Source organism: Aphis gossypii, unplaced genomic scaffold, assembly GCF_020184175.1.
Source record: "Aphis gossypii isolate Hap1 unplaced genomic scaffold, ASM2018417v2 Contig00892, whole genome shotgun sequence".
Taxonomy (NCBI): domain Eukaryota; kingdom Metazoa; phylum Arthropoda; class Insecta; order Hemiptera; family Aphididae; genus Aphis; species Aphis gossypii.
The window spans coordinates 36,741-54,904 of NW_026083345.1; the positions used below are offsets into that span (position 1 = coordinate 36,741).

The 18,164-nt window shown below is 30.8% G+C and overlaps 1 protein-coding gene and 1 pseudogene across 1 annotated transcript; one reads left to right on the forward strand and one right to left on the reverse strand.

The window, feature by feature from the left end:
- Nucleotides 1–31: 31 nt before the first annotated feature.
- On the reverse strand, nucleotides 32–610 carry LOC126555520 (uncharacterized; annotated as a pseudogene).
- A 1,418-nt stretch (nucleotides 611–2,028) lies between these two features.
- On the forward strand, nucleotides 2,029–2,595 carry LOC126555518 (uncharacterized). The gene has a single exon (XM_050210434.1). The coding sequence runs from the start codon at nucleotides 2,029–2,031 to the stop codon at nucleotides 2,593–2,595; it is 567 nt and encodes a 188-aa protein (XP_050066391.1).
- Nucleotides 2,596–18,164: the final 15,569 nt, after the last annotated feature.

Consider the following 18,164-nt stretch of genomic DNA (forward strand, 5'->3'; position numbering starts at 1 on the left):
TAATTTATTACTTGAAAAAATAATAAACATATAATATTTATTTACCATGAATAATTACCAAGATTCGTATAATTTTGTGTACTATTTTCTATTGATAAATTAATAGCATCACTATTTTGAGTGGGGTAAGCCGCGTGTTGGTCAGTTGTAGGGTACACGTTTTGGTGATGGATAACATGATCAGTATTTATATTGTAATTAACCACGTCCACGTGCTGGTTAGTTGGATGGGAGTCTTGATTTTTTTCATTTTCTTCAATTTGATCAATTTCTAAATTGCTGATAATATTTGAAATCTGTTGTTTCGCGATCGCTTGCCTTCTTGGAGAAAATGTCTTCATAGTTTTTGCATGGCTCAGCATGAGCATTTTAACAGCATCAAGTGAACCAGTAGTAACTTTTTGTTTTTATTTAAATGTTCTAACACTTTATCAATATTAGAAACTGCTGTGTGGTCTTTTTGCCTTTCTGTACGAATGCGAGTTGAAGAAGTAGGAGGATTGATTGGTTGTAATGTTTCTGAAAAGCTACCATCCGACTGTTCTTCATTTTAACTTGTTTCATTTTCATTGGACTTGTCTTCCACTATTTCTTCTCGTACATTTGACATAGTACTTTAATAATAATAAATTTAATTGTTTTAAATTATTCAAATTATTTTAATGTGTTAAGGAATAAAAATATTTTTGAAATTTTTATTAAATTTAGACTATAGATATTTATAATGTAAATCAATAAATATTGGTATATATGTATGTAAAATAAATTGTATACTGTCCTAAAGTACTTCTTTAATAAAAATAAATACTTACTTAGCAAAATTTAAATGTGGTCTTAAAAACTCCAAAGACTTCGCCCAATTATATTTTTTATACTGGTCCAAGTGTTTTCCTTTCGATGCGCCTTCAGCTTGCCCAGTTATAGTTTTGTTAGCTCTTAAATATTTTTGATACGAATCTCTCAAATTCTTCCATTTTAATTTTAAAGTCTCTCCTATCATTACCACAGTAATTAATTTAATAGTTAGGTAATAATTATTATATTTATAGGAACACTTTTAAAAAAGATCAAATTTTATTAATACAATTATCAAATGATTTTTAGTAGAAAAAAAATCTTTAAAAATAAACTATTATAATAATTAGGGCAGTGAAGTTGTTGCATTTGCATATTTTTTGTAGATGCTTATATTTATTGCTAAGTGAGCTTAAAATATGTTTCAGTTAACTATGAGTTTAAACAAAAAACATTTTTATTGCAATAAATGCAATTTTGGCCATTATTTTTCTTTAAGTGCAATTTTTACTATTTTTCATCATTTTTTTATAATTACGTACTTATAGCGCGTTAAATTTTTACATGTAGCTATGTTTTTCGGGTAAAACCGTTCGCACAATGGTGAAAAAATCTTTTGTCATGCAATGCAATAATGTAAGCAATATTTGTTCTTAATTTTTTTATGTATTGTAATAGTTTATTTTATTAATTAAATTATGCCTAAATAGTAAATACCTACATAATGAATAATGATTAATGATTATACTGTATATTTGTTCTTAATTTAATTTTATACGCGATTTTTTTAATGCAATTTTCAAAAATTATAACTGCAATCTTCTATATATTTCAATGCAATAATGCAATCAATTTATTATGTTTTTTAATACAATAACTTCACTGCCCTAATAATAATTATAATTCATAAAAATACTAATATTATTGATACATTTTAGGTATTTTGCAACTGGTGATTCTTATTCAACAATAGGCCATAGTTTTCGTGTCGGTTTCTCTACTGTGAGTAAAATAGTTGTGGAGGTTAGTGAAGCTATTATAAAAATAGTTGGTCCGATGTTTTTACCAGAACCTACCACTGCAATTTGGAAAGAATCAGCTAGGGGTTTTTATGAAAAATGGCAATTTCCTAACTGCATAGGAAGTGTTGACGGAAAACACGTAACAATTAAATGCCCAGACAACAGTGGAACACGAAATTATTGTTACTTAAAAAAGTTTTCACTTGTTTGAATGGCAATAGTTGATCCAGATTACAAATTTATTTGTATCGATGTTGGTGGTTACGGCCGAAATTCAGATGGTGGGATTTTAGAAGAATCTGTAATGGGTAAGCGTCTGGAAGCTGGGACATTAAATGTTCCAAAACCTGTACCATTACCTGGACAAATAGAAGACACACCGATGGTTCTAATTGGTGATGAAGCATTTGCATTAAAAACATATTTAATGAAACCATTTCCACGTCGGCAATCCAGAAGTAATACGAGATTGGATACTTATAATTATAGATTATGTAGAGCGAGACGAGTAGTTGAAAACGCATTTGGCATATTATCGAAAAAATGGCGAGTTTACAAAGGATCTATAGAACTTAAAGAACAAACGACTATTAAAGTTATACTATTAACCTGTATTTTGCACAATTATTTACGTGTAAAGAATTGTGACATTAAAAATATAGAGCTAGATGAGGATCAATCGGTAATTGGAGCCTTAGAGGAAGTTGATGTTAACAATAGGAGAGGAACAAATGAAGCATTGCAAGTACGTGAACAGTTTGTTAATTTTTTTAACTAAGCAATATTAATAATGTTGAATTATTTTAACTTATAGTAGGTGCCTATATTATCTTATTACTTTTTGTATTATAATTTAGTTTAAATATTATAATAATTTGATAAATTGTAAACAATAATAAAATACAAACAAAAATTAAATGTTATGACTAGCTATAATTTATTTATTTATTACGATGAATTAAAAATTAAAAATTACCTTTTTCACCATTCATTTCTTTGCTTATAATATTATCCCAAATATTATCTTTTTTCCTTACATCCTTAAACTCTAGTAAGGTCATGTCGTACATTATTGGATGATTTTTTACAATTAGTATAAATTTTTCGGTAGTATCTTTTTTTGAAAGAGACATGTTAATAATTAAAAAATATCTGAAATATTCAGGTACTAAACTATAATAGTATTTTAAAATGCAAGTGACACGAACAGCTCACAGTAATAATCGCAAATGATCACAAATCACTGAACAATTTATAATATACAATTTTTAATAAAATTACATAATATGTTCAAAAATAATATTTATTGAAAATAGACATTTAGATTTAATAACTGGCGTTCTTGGAATAGTAAATGAGTCTAGACGGTGTCTTTAATAATTATTTATTTTATATTATATTATTTCCTATTAATATATTTTGTCTTTATACATTTATTATATACAAATACGTGTAATAATGTACCTATATTAAAACTTGTAGTACACAAACACAAAATACCTATACCTACACACACACAAACGTAATTAGGCCCGTTTCACACGGACCACTTTACGTGTCACCATAGAAAATACACACTACACAGTGGCGCCACTAATCATATAGTTTCATACGATATGAAACAAAATGTATTTTTTAGTATATTAGGTATGTATTATATTATTAAGTGTTTACAGTGGCATATTAATTAGGCCGGGCCCTCGTGCCCTTTAAGGTTTGTCCAAAATAGGAGTGAAGTAATTTTATTATAACATAAAAAACCACTGAAAAATAAAATAAAATGTAGAATTGATTGGGATAACATAGGTTAAAAGAATAAAAACCGCTGGCGGTGGCGGTAAAATTCGGGCATGCAGCGGTTTTTGAAATTACCGCGACACGAAATTTTACCGCTGCCAGTGTGTGGACTATCATAAGAACACACGTGTTTTATTTTACCGCCGCCGCCACCGCTACCGCTGCAGTGTGTGGGGACCTTTATGAAGTAAAATTAAAATTGGCATTAGTTACAATGAATACAACAATAAGTATTTGAGTTGACTTTTCTACAATTTTAATTTATTTTTTTATTTTTTATTGTAGGTATTTGAAATATTTGAAATTTGAATTCAGAATAATTTTGAAATGCAAAAGAATTACACGATAGAATATAAATAAAGTATTTGAGGGTTGGTCTATCTAGCAATCAGTCATCACCTAAAGTAAATCGTTGTAATATGTACTTTTAAATACATCATCATTTACATAATAAATTGTAAAATAATGTAATAATACATTATGTGCATCATTAAAGGCATTTTTTCCATATACGTTTTTCAATTTTAATTTAAAAATTGTTTTGAAATTTTAAAAATACATAAGGTTTATATCACACGTGATAAATATAAAAACAGGGTAGGTAAATATTTAACCCATCTTTGAAATCCTTTATTGTACCAATATTTTACATAATTGACCAGTGTCGTGTATTCGTTATATAGTCAGTATTATTAATATATGTGAAGGAAAGATAAATAAAATAAAGAATATTAACAACAAACAGAAAATAATCGTTTGATAATTATAATTTATAGCTCAGCATTAATGAAATATAATAAGTCGTTAAATAAAAATTAGACAATTTATTGTAATAAATGTATTGGTTTATTCAGAACCAATTTAAAAGCAATAATGCTTTGTAAGTGTAAATATGAATGAGTATGTATAATGTTTAGATAATTGGTTTACATTAAACCAGCATTTTAAGCATAACGTCTCATAATATACAGGGTGTTTCTGAAATGAATGAGGTCACTAGTATACGCGTACTCGCTGTGATGGCCCAATGAAGATTTTTTTGAAAATTTTTTTCTATCTTCAAAATCTGGGTTTCTTCTTGTTATTTTTAGAATATTATCTCAAATGCAAAAATAAACGATCTAGTTGTATTTTTTGCGAAATTCTCATACAAATCGAGACGTCACATCGTTTTTGAGCTTGTCGCGCGTTTTTGACGCTCGAATCGCCGACTAAAAAAAAAGTGGTGTAACACATCGATTTGTATGAGAATACTGCAAGATTAACGGTGGTGATAGTTATTTGTTGCTTTTTAACATACATGATTAACTAAAACATTATTTTACTTTGTAAGAATAATCAATTTATTTTATTTTTACTTTATTTACAATTTCTATTTACAAACGTTGTTCAATGTGACCCCCATTTACTTCGATGCATTTTTCCATACGACGATGTAATGAACTCCAAGTTTTTTCTAATACATTTGGTGTTTGACGAATAATATCAGCTACATTGATAATTCGCATTAAAAGTTCATCTCTATTATTTACTTCTTTTGCATAAACTTGTTCCTTCATAAACCCCATAAAAAAAAGTCGCATGGATTAAAATCAGGACTGCGGGGTGGCCATGCTATGTCTGGACGATATTGAGCATTGTTTCCAGCTGCTCTACACAATTAGTTTATCAGGAAAAAGATAATGTAATTGTTGTCGGACTGCATTTGTATGATGAGGAGGTGCACCATCTAACATAAACCACATTGTTTCTTGTACTTCCAATGGTACGTTCTCTAATAGTACTGGAAGATTATTCATAATAAAATGTAAAAATGCTTGACCATTTAATCTAGCTGGTAATTCATGTGGGCCTAATAAAGTATTTCCGACCAATCCACACCAAATATTTATACTAAACTTATACTGGGAACCCTTATACGAATAGCTCTCGGATTTTCTTCAGACCAAACATGTGAATTGTGTTGGTTAAAAATCCCATCTTTTGTAAATACAGCCTCGTCAGTAAATAAAATATTTTTTAAAAAATTTGGATTTATTGTGATTTTATCAATAATTGTTTGTGCAAAAATCAACCTTGCGGGATAGTCACGTGGTAATAATTCTTGAACTCGTTGCCGATGGTAAGGATACATATTATTTTGGTGTAATATTCTCCATACTACTGATGAAGAAATTCCAGTTCTTGAGGCTATGCGTCGAACACTAAGTTCTGGTTCTTCGTGTATTAAATCAAGTACCAATTCTTCGTTCACCACATTACGTACAACCCTAGGGCGTCCACGGTTAATATTTACAGGTCTTACGTTACCTAAAAAAGACAAAATTTTAAATGTGGATTTGCATAACCTTTGTTTATAAGTCTTACCATTTTCTCTCAGATTACGATAAGTTGCTAAAAAAGTATTTGGTTGAGGCACTCTACGTCGAGGAAATCGTTCTGCCCATAATCTAGCTGCTAAATTTCCATTACCATCAGCTAAACCTATTCACAATTAATTAAAAAATAATATTTTTGTTTCTTAATACATACCACTAATGTCACTAAAATTGTTACCTATGTATTTTTTGTGATAAAAAAGAATAGTTTTGAATGCAGCAAATCACAAATGGGTGGCATTAGTTAAATTAAAAAAACTAATTAATTAAATTAATTATTACTTACCCAAAATGAAAACCATATCTGCATATTCAACGTTAGTATACTCCATTGTTCAAAATTTAAATAAAAAAATATTTAAATCTTAAATCAAATTTTAAATGTTCAATGACAAGTATTGATGTCAGAGCTCTAATCAAATCGACTAATCTTCTTTACGTAAAATGTATGGTCAATTTAATATTAACGATAAACTTATAGTATTAGGTAAACTTATAAAGAATAATAAGTATAAAATAAACATGTTTATCTTATATTCTTATCGAATCAAAAAAATTATGTTACTGAGATATCTAAAAACTGGAATTTCAGTATTAAATACACAAATAATTAGTTTCTTTTATCTCTAATTTATAACACTACGAATAAAAGTTACCATATTTTATTTATACACGTAACATGACAATAAATTAGATCATTTAAAGCTCTGTTAACAATAATTATGTTATTATTTCATTGTTTTAATTAGCTTACAATGTAAAATAATGTGTTAGTTAATCATGTATGTACAAATAACTATCACCACCGTCAATCTTGCAGTATTCTCATACAAATCGATGTGTTACACCACTTTTTTTTTAGTCAGCGATTCGAGCGTCAAAAACGCGCGACAAGCTCAAAAACGATGTGACGTCTCGATTTGTATGAGAATTTCCCAAAAAATACAACTAGATCGTTTATTTTTACATTTGAGATAATATTCTAAAAATAACAAGAAAAAACCCAGATTTTGAAGATAGAAAAAAATTTTCAAAAAAATCTTCACTGGGCCATCACAGCGAGTAGGTACGCTTATACTAGTGACCTCATTCATTTCAGAAACACCCTGTATAAGCTAAAAAAAAAAACAATAGTACAAAAAATACATGGTGCTTAGATGACAGATGTTGTATATTGTGCAATTGCATCTTATTATTATACGTATTTTCCGTGTCTATGATATCGGTGTTCTAATACATAATATATGTATTTAAGGGGTTCAATAAGGTATTGGTTTTCTACGAATACAAAATATATACCTAATAAGCAAAATTCGTATATACTTTCGCATATTTAAAGTTGTACGTATCTAACAATAATACGCTGACTGTGGAAGTGAAGGCGTATAGTAATGATGGGTACCTACACTAATAATTAATAAATACTAATTTTGTATTGAGTATAACGAATTTACCAACAATAAATAGATTTACAATTCGTCAAATCGAAATCTTATCGACGATAAGATAGTATTACTATACCCAAAGATTAAATCTAACACGGCCGCCGTTGACGTCCAATTAATATCGGACTGCGAAGATGACAATATATATTATATAAACATAATATAAACGTCACGTAAAAATAAAATCGAAATCTCTTTTTTTTTTTAATGTTTAATAACAATTGCATTTCATCGGTGTGAAAAACTCGAGATAAACCTGTACGTATATAATATAAACACAATTATATTTATGATATGGGTAAGAATAATTTAACATTGATTTATCAAGTAAAATTAAATCCAACTACAACATACACTCGAATGAGTGGAATATCGGAATTGAATAACAAATCCGCCTAAATTATATAATTACCCATGTATACAATATTGCCGAGTTCAAAAAATAATAAATATACCTACATAAATAGCGTATAGGTAGTAAATATATGGAAAACTATAAAATATATAATATTCCAGTAATATACGTAGGTATGTATAATAATATATTATTAAACGGTGTTTAACTCTCGACAATCAAACGAAAAAACGAAAAAAAAAATCGGAAAAAAATGCAAAAAATTGAGAGCGTCTGGGCAGACATGCGTTTTAAAGCGCCGCCGTCAGATCAACGACGAAACCGTCGGAGCGGGATTCGAACCTGTCTCTCCTAGCACGGGGACCTAACGCCTAAACCTATCGACTACAGTTTGAGATGAGAAACCGAGTCGAACGTCGAGCCCTTAAGCCGTTTCCGGACCGCAGAGAACACCGCATTAATCGCTTCGATTTACCGGTCAAAACGTCAAATCCTTTTCTCGTGTAAATGAAACTCGGAAAATAAAAACGTTCTTACGTCATCGAATCTCCGTCCGTAACGATCGTAAAAGACGACGATTACATCTACTACACATTACATCATAGTCAATTCTAAGGACACGCATAATAAAATACTATAAGAAAAGTGTCATAAACTCTTAGGTGTGATTAAGAATATTTGCAATTACAACTTTGACTATACCTGTACCTAACTGCTTTTATATTAAGAAACATATCAATTTTATATGTATGTGTGTGTGTGAATAAATAAAAAAATTCCGTATAATTCGTGTGTAATAAAGCTTATATTAATATTAATTGTCTATTTAATATAACGTTTCCCAAAGCAACGTACACTTGAAAATACAACAACGTATTATAATATAACAAACAGCCGATAAAAAAAAAAAAAAAAAAAAAAAAAAAAAAACGTTAAAATCGTCGAAAACCCGCGTAATAATCGAACCTAACTTAAGAAAAACGCGTTATCAAGACGGGGGCGTTGGAGAACCGTCCGTTTTCGATAACGACGGCGGCGGGCCATGGAGCATAAAAACGGCGACCGAGGCGCACTCTTTTTATAAGGAAACGAACTTCTTCACGCTTTATTATATAAGGAGATTATATATATTTTATTTCAAATAACGTGTATTATTATTATAATAATAAATCGTATAATAGCCTTATCCGAATTATTTCAAAACGTATAAAATATATTACGATCGTACAATATTCTATGTATTACTGTGTTATAGACGTTTTGACAACGCTATTAGCGGGCACATATTATACACATTTGTAGCTATGTATACTGTATATAGGAATGTGCAGGTACTTACATACAATAACATTCTCCTCGATATAATGCTATTATACTATAATACACATACTTGACTTTGAATTCAAAATATTATATTTCCAATTTTTTTCATTATACAAAATTTTAACATCATATCAAAACAGGGAGTTATAGAAATCGTATGTTGTTAGAAATGACGGAGGAGACGCTACTCACGGGGGGGGGGGGGGGGGGGGGGGGGGGGGGGGGGGTGGGTGTAATGTTGGTGTCCTCCGGTACTCTGATTTCTAGCAATGATGGTGTTGATGATGATGATGGTGAATATGTTGTGATCCAATCATTGTCGATATTTATCGCTTTTTATCGCGAGATTCTCATTAGTATCCCGAGGAAAATAAATAAATAATAATTCGTAATTAGCTATAAATTATAATATATTATCATACCACATGTTGTTTGTTGTTGAAATGACGGTATCATCAGTGATGTCTGCTTACCACCCATCCCATATCACCCACACACGTCTTGTTCGTACCATAGGTGTGCCAGCGCTCGCGACTTTATCTCATTAACATAACATTCGAGTTGATAACGAAATAACGAATTAAAAACTTTATTAGGTTCATTCAAAATCTATTTTAGTATAATTATATTATTATAGTTATTTTTCATTAAACTAACTATACATTATTATATTTTATTATATTTTAATATATTTTATAGTCCTTAATAGACTATAAAAATATAATCATCGAAAATGAGGTAAATGTTTAACTGAAAACATATTTCATATTTCATATTTAATGTTGAAAATTTGGCTATAAAATGACAGTTCAGTTGTTGTATATTCCTTAGTATACTTCACTAATATATTACACTAGTAAGACCTATCAAGGCTGACTTACAGTTAATATATAGATATTACAAGTGGTGAAGGGGCGAGCAGAAAACAGGATGAAGACTGAATAGAGTGCTGATAAAAGATCGAAGAGGCAATCAGGGGAGAAGTTGAATATGGTAACTTTACAGAATATAATATACGACTATGATGTAATCAATATAATCTTTTATCGAGATGTCTTAAAAACAAAATTACTATACTTACGAAAACAGTTTATTAATTACGGGGTTCAATATATAAATTATATACATCCTTTAACACAATTAAAATTATCAACTGAACATATTAAAGAATTTAAACCTAATCAAAATTATCGATTATCACATTTATATAATTCCAATATGTTAATCGAAATTCAAAGATTATTACATCTGAATAAAAGTATGGCATTTAAATTTTGCAAAACGTTAGTGACATCATCATTAACTATGTTATGTGATATTAATTTTTTTTTTTTTTTTTCTTTATTAATAAATACACAATCGGCACAATAAGAGTATGAGCTTTAGACAATGGAGATGAAATTTTGATTGAAGAAGCCACCCACCGATGACACTTACGTCTTTTAATTATATTGTTGTAACTTTTTTTTTTTTTTTTTTTGTTAGGGATTAAGTAGGTCTCTGCACCATTTTCGCTTAAGGCGACGAGGAGGGTTGCCAGGGATGGTTAGTGAAGCTAGATTTTTAATAAGTTCGTTTGGATGAGAGTTTAGGCGTAGGTGGAATCGTTTATAATAATTTTTTGCCTCTTCCTGGATTGTTTTTATGTTTAGGTGTTTATGCAGGGTATGATTGGATACATATGGTGGAGAATTGGTAATTTATCTTAGTATTTTATTTTGGAACCGTTGAATTTTATTTAAATTAGAGATTTTGGAGTTGCCCCAAAGCTGTAGGCCATATGTCCAAATTGGCTTTAGGAGTGATTTGTAAAGGAGTAATTTAATATTTAGTTTTGTGTGTTTATTGTTGACGATTAAGGTTTTGAGCATTTGTAGGCGGGTGTTTAATTGTGATGTTTTGGCTTTGATGTGGTGGGCCCAGGTAAGACGGCGATCCAGAGTTAGTCCGAGATATTTAACGATTGAGGATGAGGGAATCTGAGTACCAAAAAGCGATACCTCTGGACATGGTGCTAATTTAAGTGTAAATGTAGTATGTATTGATTTGGTTTGATTTATTTTAAAACGCCATTTTTTATACTAATCTTCCATTAATGAAAGATGGTTTTGTAAGTTTTTGGAGGCTATGATAGGATCTGGACTGGATGAAATTATGACTTTGTCGTCCGCATAGTCTGATACTAACGTGTTGGGCATGGTCGGTTGATCGGATGTATAAATGTTGTAAAGGATTGGAGAGAGGATACCGCCTTGCGGAACACCTGCCGCAATTCCTGCTATATTAGAATCTGAAGAGCCATAATGGACCAGGAAGTGTCGGTCTGCAAGATATGATTTAAGTATACTGTAGTATGTTGGGTTTAGAAATTGTTTTTAATTTAAATAGCAGACCTTCGTGCCACACTCTATCGAAGGCCTGGGATATGTCAAGGAAAGCGCAGGTGCAGTAACGTTTTTTTTCGAGAGCAAAAGAGACAGCGTCAACAACTCTATGGACTTGGTGTATAGTCAAGTGTTTAGCACGAAACTCAAATTGATAGTCAGGTAAGATTTTTTTATCAAGCATGATAGGAATGATACGTTTAAGCAAAAGCCTTTCCAGTATTTTGCCAAAAAACGGTAATAAACTGATCGGTCTATAAGAATTTAAGGAGTCTAGTGGTTTGCTTGGTTTTGGGATTAATATGATTTTAGAGAATTTCCAGAGAAGGGGAAAGTAAGAGAGTCTTAGTGTAGCATTGAAAATGTGAGTAAGGAGAATGATTGCACGTTTTGGTAAGCATCTGGTGACTTCCGCTGTAATTAAATCAAATCCTGGGGATTTCCTAAGTGAGTATTTTTGTATTGTAAATTTTACTTCATTGGGCGTGACATTTTTTACTGGTAGAGACATAGGGAGAGGAGAGTCAAGATATATTTGTATAGAGTTTGTAGTAGCTGGTGAGAATGTTTCAGGGTTAGGTTGGAAAATTTCATGTAGATGATTTTTAAATAGTTCTGCTTTTTCAGCATCAGAAGAAGCAAGGCTACCATCTGGGTTTTTTATTGGGGGCGATGAGGCTTTGTATTGGAGAGTTTGTTTTGTTGCTTTCCAGAGACTCCCATCTTTGGTTTAAAGGTTAGTTAAGTGATTTGCAAATGAGATATCTTTATTTTTAGATAAAACTTTCTTGAGAGAGTTTGCCAAATTATTGTATTTTTGTTTGAGAGATGGGAGACGGTGTCGTTGGTACAGAGCTCTTGCTCTCCGTTTTTCTACTATAAGTGTACGTATATGACTTGGCAGGGATGGTTGATAAGAAAAGGAATGGTTTGCTTCAGAGGTGGTTGACCATGCCGCTGATTGGATTATATTTGTGAAGCTATTTACTGCTAAGTCGATATCATCCGTGGATTTTAATTTAATATTCAATTTTATTTTTTGATTAACAAGATCATGAAATTTGTAACGATCAGTTGAGGCATTGAAGAGTTTGGGAGGTTCTGGGCGAGTTAATGGATATTCATTGAGAGTTAATATTACTGAAGAGTGGTCTGAGTTTAAATCCAAGATATTGTCAGTAGAGTGAAATAAATTAGATGGGATTTTTGAAACAAATATGTCAAGTATATCTGGGTTTTTTTTAGCAGAAGATGGCCAGTAAGTAGGGCCTGGGGGAGCAAGTATGTTAAGTTTTTTTTACATGCCACATCACGTAAGACAAGCCCACGTGGGTTATTTGCACGACATCCCCAACTTTGGTGTTTGGCATTAAAGTCGCCTCCAACTATAAAATTGTTGCCAAAAGTACAAAAATAGTTATTAAAGTCTGCAATTGTAACAGTATGCTTTGGAGGTGGGTATAGTGCAGCAATTGTTACAGGGATATTATTTATATTAATTAAAATCGCACAGGATTGTAGGAAGTTCTGACAGTAATTGGGAAGAACTTGAAATGCTATGGTAGATTTAATTAGTATGGCGACTCCGCCGTGGGCCGTATCATCTGGATGGTTGGCTTTCAGTAATTTGTAACCTGGAATATGTACATTAGAGTGTTGAGTAAGATGTGTTTCTGTAATTAATGCAATGTCAATAGTTTGTTTTGAAGTATGTTTGGATTTCAGTTACATGATTTTTGAGGCCGTTTGCGTTGAATAGTAAAATTAAAAGGGATTTGTTTAAGTGTGTGTTATTAATCATTTTTTATTATCTAAGAGACTAGTTATTACTTTGGTAAATAGAGATATTAAAGGATTTATTAGGGATTTGAAATCCTCAAGAAAGCTTGTTATTGTTTTGTTGATATCAGCTGCCGGTGGGGGCAGATGTTGGTTTGAGGATTGGCCTGACGTGGCCTGAGCATAGGATGGGGTGGGGTTTGGGTTAGTATCATTAGTCGGGTGGCTGTCTTTTACAAATGATGACTTAACTCTAATATTATCTGACAAAAATGATTACTAGTGGCAGGGTTCTTACGTCGTTGGAGGTCCTTGTATACTGCACATCCTTTGTAACTAGCTGGGTGGCTCCCTTGACAGAGCGCACATGTTGGTGGAGCATCTCGAGGATTTGGACAGGCAGATGATAAGTGGCATGCGCCGCAGCGGACACATCGTGGTGAATAGCCGCAGTACGTTTTGGTGTGACCGTAATTTTGGCAATTTTGACATTGGCTTATAGTTTTAGCTTTGAAAGGTTCCTCTACTTTGATTTTTGTGTGTAGTAAAGATGACAATTTGTATATATCTTTTGATTGATTGCTGGGTTCCAGATCGACAAAAAAAAGTGGTAATGGGTGCTTATTAGTTTTGTGAAGAACATTGGTTATATTTCTCACTTCAAATTGACGAAATTCTAACTCAGATTTTATAAGGCTAATTGGCGTTGATGGATGCAGATTGCGAATTACGACTCGGACAGGTTTGTCTTGTTGAAGTTGGTAGGTGTGGTATTCGGCTTTTTCCTCCTTTAAATACCGTATTAGTGATCTATATGCGTCTGGAGTGCTGGTTTGAATTTTTAGCCTGTCTGTAGATGATTTGCAGACAAAGTTTTCAACACCAATTAGTTCTATAAGAACTGTGCATAGTTCCGGAAAATCCTCAACACCTCTTACAAAAATCGGGGGAGGAGGTTTAATTTGTGGATCATTTGTAGAATCAGTCTGCATGTTATTGGTAATATTTTCGGTAGAATTATTGAGCGAGAAGTCGAATTGATCCTTTAGCTGGTTAGAATTTTGAACTTCGTTTGAAGCGAGATATACAATTATGTACCCATGGTATAATAACGAGCTTGAGAAACGATTAACCGATATATTTAGTAAACTACCTATGTGCATTAATTATATGGTACATTAGAAGTGATAGTCTAATATTGCTACCTATTGAAAACATATGAAATAAATTTCACGGTAAAATTATTCATATTATTTATTCACTACAAGTTGTTGTATGGTGTATGGCGATATGTATTTAAGTAATAATAACATTTTGAATTGCTAAAATATTTCATATCTGCTTACCACGTTAAAATAAGATCAATCCAGTTAAAACAACTAGCTGGGCTGTTCAAACAATGATATATTATTGTAGGTATATTTATTTTAATTTATAAAGTAGAGCAATTTTGAGCATATCGTGTAATATAATACTATTAATACTTAACTTAATATTATTTCAATAAATTAAAATATAATGAATCATCTATTATAATAATAGCTTATAATATTAGGTATGGGATAGTATATGATAATATTTTAAACTAAGAGATGAAATTTAACCATTTACTATAAAAATATTTCCATTTATTTTAAGTAGTTAAATATATAATGTTTTAATTTTTTTACTATATCCATAGTATATATCAAGTGGACCTGTGTTTGTTATGCTTGCTGCGATTACATGTATATGGTGGGGGGGGGGGTAAATAGAACGTTATTTTTTATTTATCATACTTACTGAGTATGATAATGATTTTGATCATTATGCCTAATATAATTTAAAACGAAATAAAGAAAAATATATAACAAGGAAAATGTGTTTGATATTCCTAATAAAAGACATAACTATATTCATTTATGTACTGTGTAGTATAAGTTTGGAGACATAGGTACTGACTGATTATTGATAACTGTAGGATTATTGATTTCTGATATAGGTAAATGAAAACGAAAATATAATGAATAATTTATTATATAATAGTTTGCTATGTTATGTATAATATAATGTAATATATGATAATATAGATGAATTAATTAAAAGTGTAAGTGACACTTTCATTTTTCACTTCTATAAAAGATAATGAGACCTCATCATATAATTACTTATTTATGTTGTATATTATATTATTAATCAGCTACTAACTCTCTATGAACTAAAATTAACTAAATCGTATTGAGTATATTGAATTCGATTACTTATAATTTTCGGGGAGGGGGGGCATGTAGTGGATAGGAATGGATGGGAGGGGGCATGGCAGCGATAGGCATGGCGGGGAGGGGCATGGTCGGGAACGGCATGGAGGGGCATGGCAGCGATAGGCATGGTGGGGCATGGCACGCGCACGATTGGGAGGGCGGGGTACCTGGATCTCTTGGATTTGTGGGGGATACAGAACCGACCAAAACACACTACTTCCCTGGAATCATCCATTTCATCAAATACATTTGAGTGCAACATTTGGCCAGTTAAACAGTCACTTTCATTTAACAGACTCTTTTACATGCCTCCTTGAGAATTGGTATTTTCAGTGAAATAAAGTCTGAGTGCTTTTCCAGAATGAACCACTTTAAACTAAATTATTAGGTACAACTAAATATTATAACATTTCTTACAGTGTACAATTTAAATTTATTTGGTTATGTTAAATGAAAACATATTTTTAGATCAAAATTAGACTCGCCTGTATTTGAAGTCAAGAGCAGTTATATTATTATTAGCAGAACCTGCTATGCCTTTTAAAAAACTAAACAAGTTCTCAATAACATCTTGATTTAGTCTTTTAGTAATAATATATTGCAAAGCATATTTGCTTTTTAAATCTTCTAGTAAGTTTTTCAACGAATTATTACATACTAGTATACCTATATAATTATAAAATTATTTTATTAGGTACTCATTTTCAAAAACATTAAATATTTCATTTACTGACCTTTTTGAAAAGGAAGCAGTGTTTTTTTCCCATGTACTCGTATTTCCTGAATAAAACTGGTCATTTTATTTAATAGCTGATTTTGATTAACCTCATCGAGTCCAAAACTTGGAACACCTCTATCAAATTTTTGTTGTGTGTTGAAAAGGTCAAACCAGTTATTAAATAATGAAATTAATTCAGAAGCCTTTTTTATGTGAAAATAAACTTGTTAATTATATTAGTTAAATTATGAATATTTTTAAAATACTTGCATCTTTCCAGTTCAATGTGTCAATATAGTTATTTGTACCAAGATAAGCAAGAGCTTTAGAAACTGTATTGGAAAACACATTAGCAGCTAGTTTGACATTCATCCTTCCAGTTCCTTGAACTTCAATATGCCGTTCAGTCAATTTAGGTGCCAACTTATAATTTGATCTCCCTGCATCAATTGATATAAGCTTTTGGAAAATTGCTTTACCAACATACTTTTCATTAGGAAGTATGAACCCATTAAAAAAAAAAAGATAATATAATATTTAATTGTTCCTATTGTTGTATGTTGCTAGATAAACAACTTGTCAAGTAAATGATTCCTCGCCAATTTTAAGATATGTGGACATCTGCAAAAATATGAATACTATTGCCTGTATTTGGATGTTTAAATCAGAGGTTCCCAACCCGTGGTACGCGTACCACTAGTGGTACGTGGAAAGCTCGTAGGTGGTACGCAAAGAAATTTTAACTTAAATTTTTTTTTACTTTCATAAATATCCAACAATAAAAAAAAATGTTAAGAAATTAATGAATCATAAAAATATACGTTAAAAAAAATTTGACTCCTAATTTAGTTTTAGAATTGAAGTGGTACGCGTATTGATTGAAAAAGTGTCTGGTGGTACTCGATGATAAAAAGGTTGGGAATCCCTGGTTTAAATGACGTATTTTCAATTTAAATGTTTAAAGACCACCATAAAGCCATGTTGGAAGGCCCATATCATTAACCATCGAAATCACATTAAAAACAATCTTATGTAATTCTACAATGATCTTAAATAGTAGATCTTTAGTCATATGGGTGTCGTAATTATAAAAAATTGGATGTTTCCAATTACTTACAAGACCTAAATATTAATTTAATATAAATATTTGGGTAATCGTTTAATATACCTATTAAAGTAATTGAATTCAACCAGGGGCGTCATTTCAGTTTTTCTTAGGGTGGGGCAAAATTTTTACCGGCCCTTTAATTATTTAGTTAAAATAATATGTGTATTGCAAAGCTCGAAAAAATAATAACAAAACAAATATGTTTTAACTAAATTTAACTAATGCTGTATTTATTAAGCAACAAGCAAGAAGAAAAATAAATAATACAGCTAAAAATAATATACTAGTTCATAATATGATATAATAATTAAATTTAAATAAAATAGCAAAAATTAATATAAGCTTAAGCTTTTAAAGGATATCTACGAGATTTCATGTCTACAAATAAATCAATAGCTTCCTGAAGATCAACTTTTGAAGCTTCATCACCTTCAACAGCAATCACTAGCAAATCGCTCAAGCGCTCATCAGTCATTGTTAGTCTTAAGCATGTTTTTATACGTTTTAATGACGAAAAAAAGCGTTCGTTAGAAGCAGTTGATACAGGTAGTGTCATTAAAATAGAAATAATTTTTAGGGTCTCTGGAAAAGAATTTGGAATTTCCAACAATTTTTTAGATATGGAAAAAAGATCATGAACTCCATCTTCACGGGTATTATTTTTGTTTTTAGAAAGTAGGTTTTTGGCAATAAGAAATTCAGACTCTAGGAATATAGGATTAATTTTGAAGTAATTATAGTGATCCAAAAAAGCTTGAAGATAGGGACTTTTGAAGTTAAAGTAATCAGGATCCGAAGAAATAAATATAGTACAGGTTAA

What these genes read in the sequence shown, in the direction of transcription:
- LOC126555518 (XM_050210434.1), top strand. Translation starts at nt 2,029, where the DNA reads ATGGCAATAGTTGATCCAGATTACAAATTTATTTGTATCGATGTTGGT.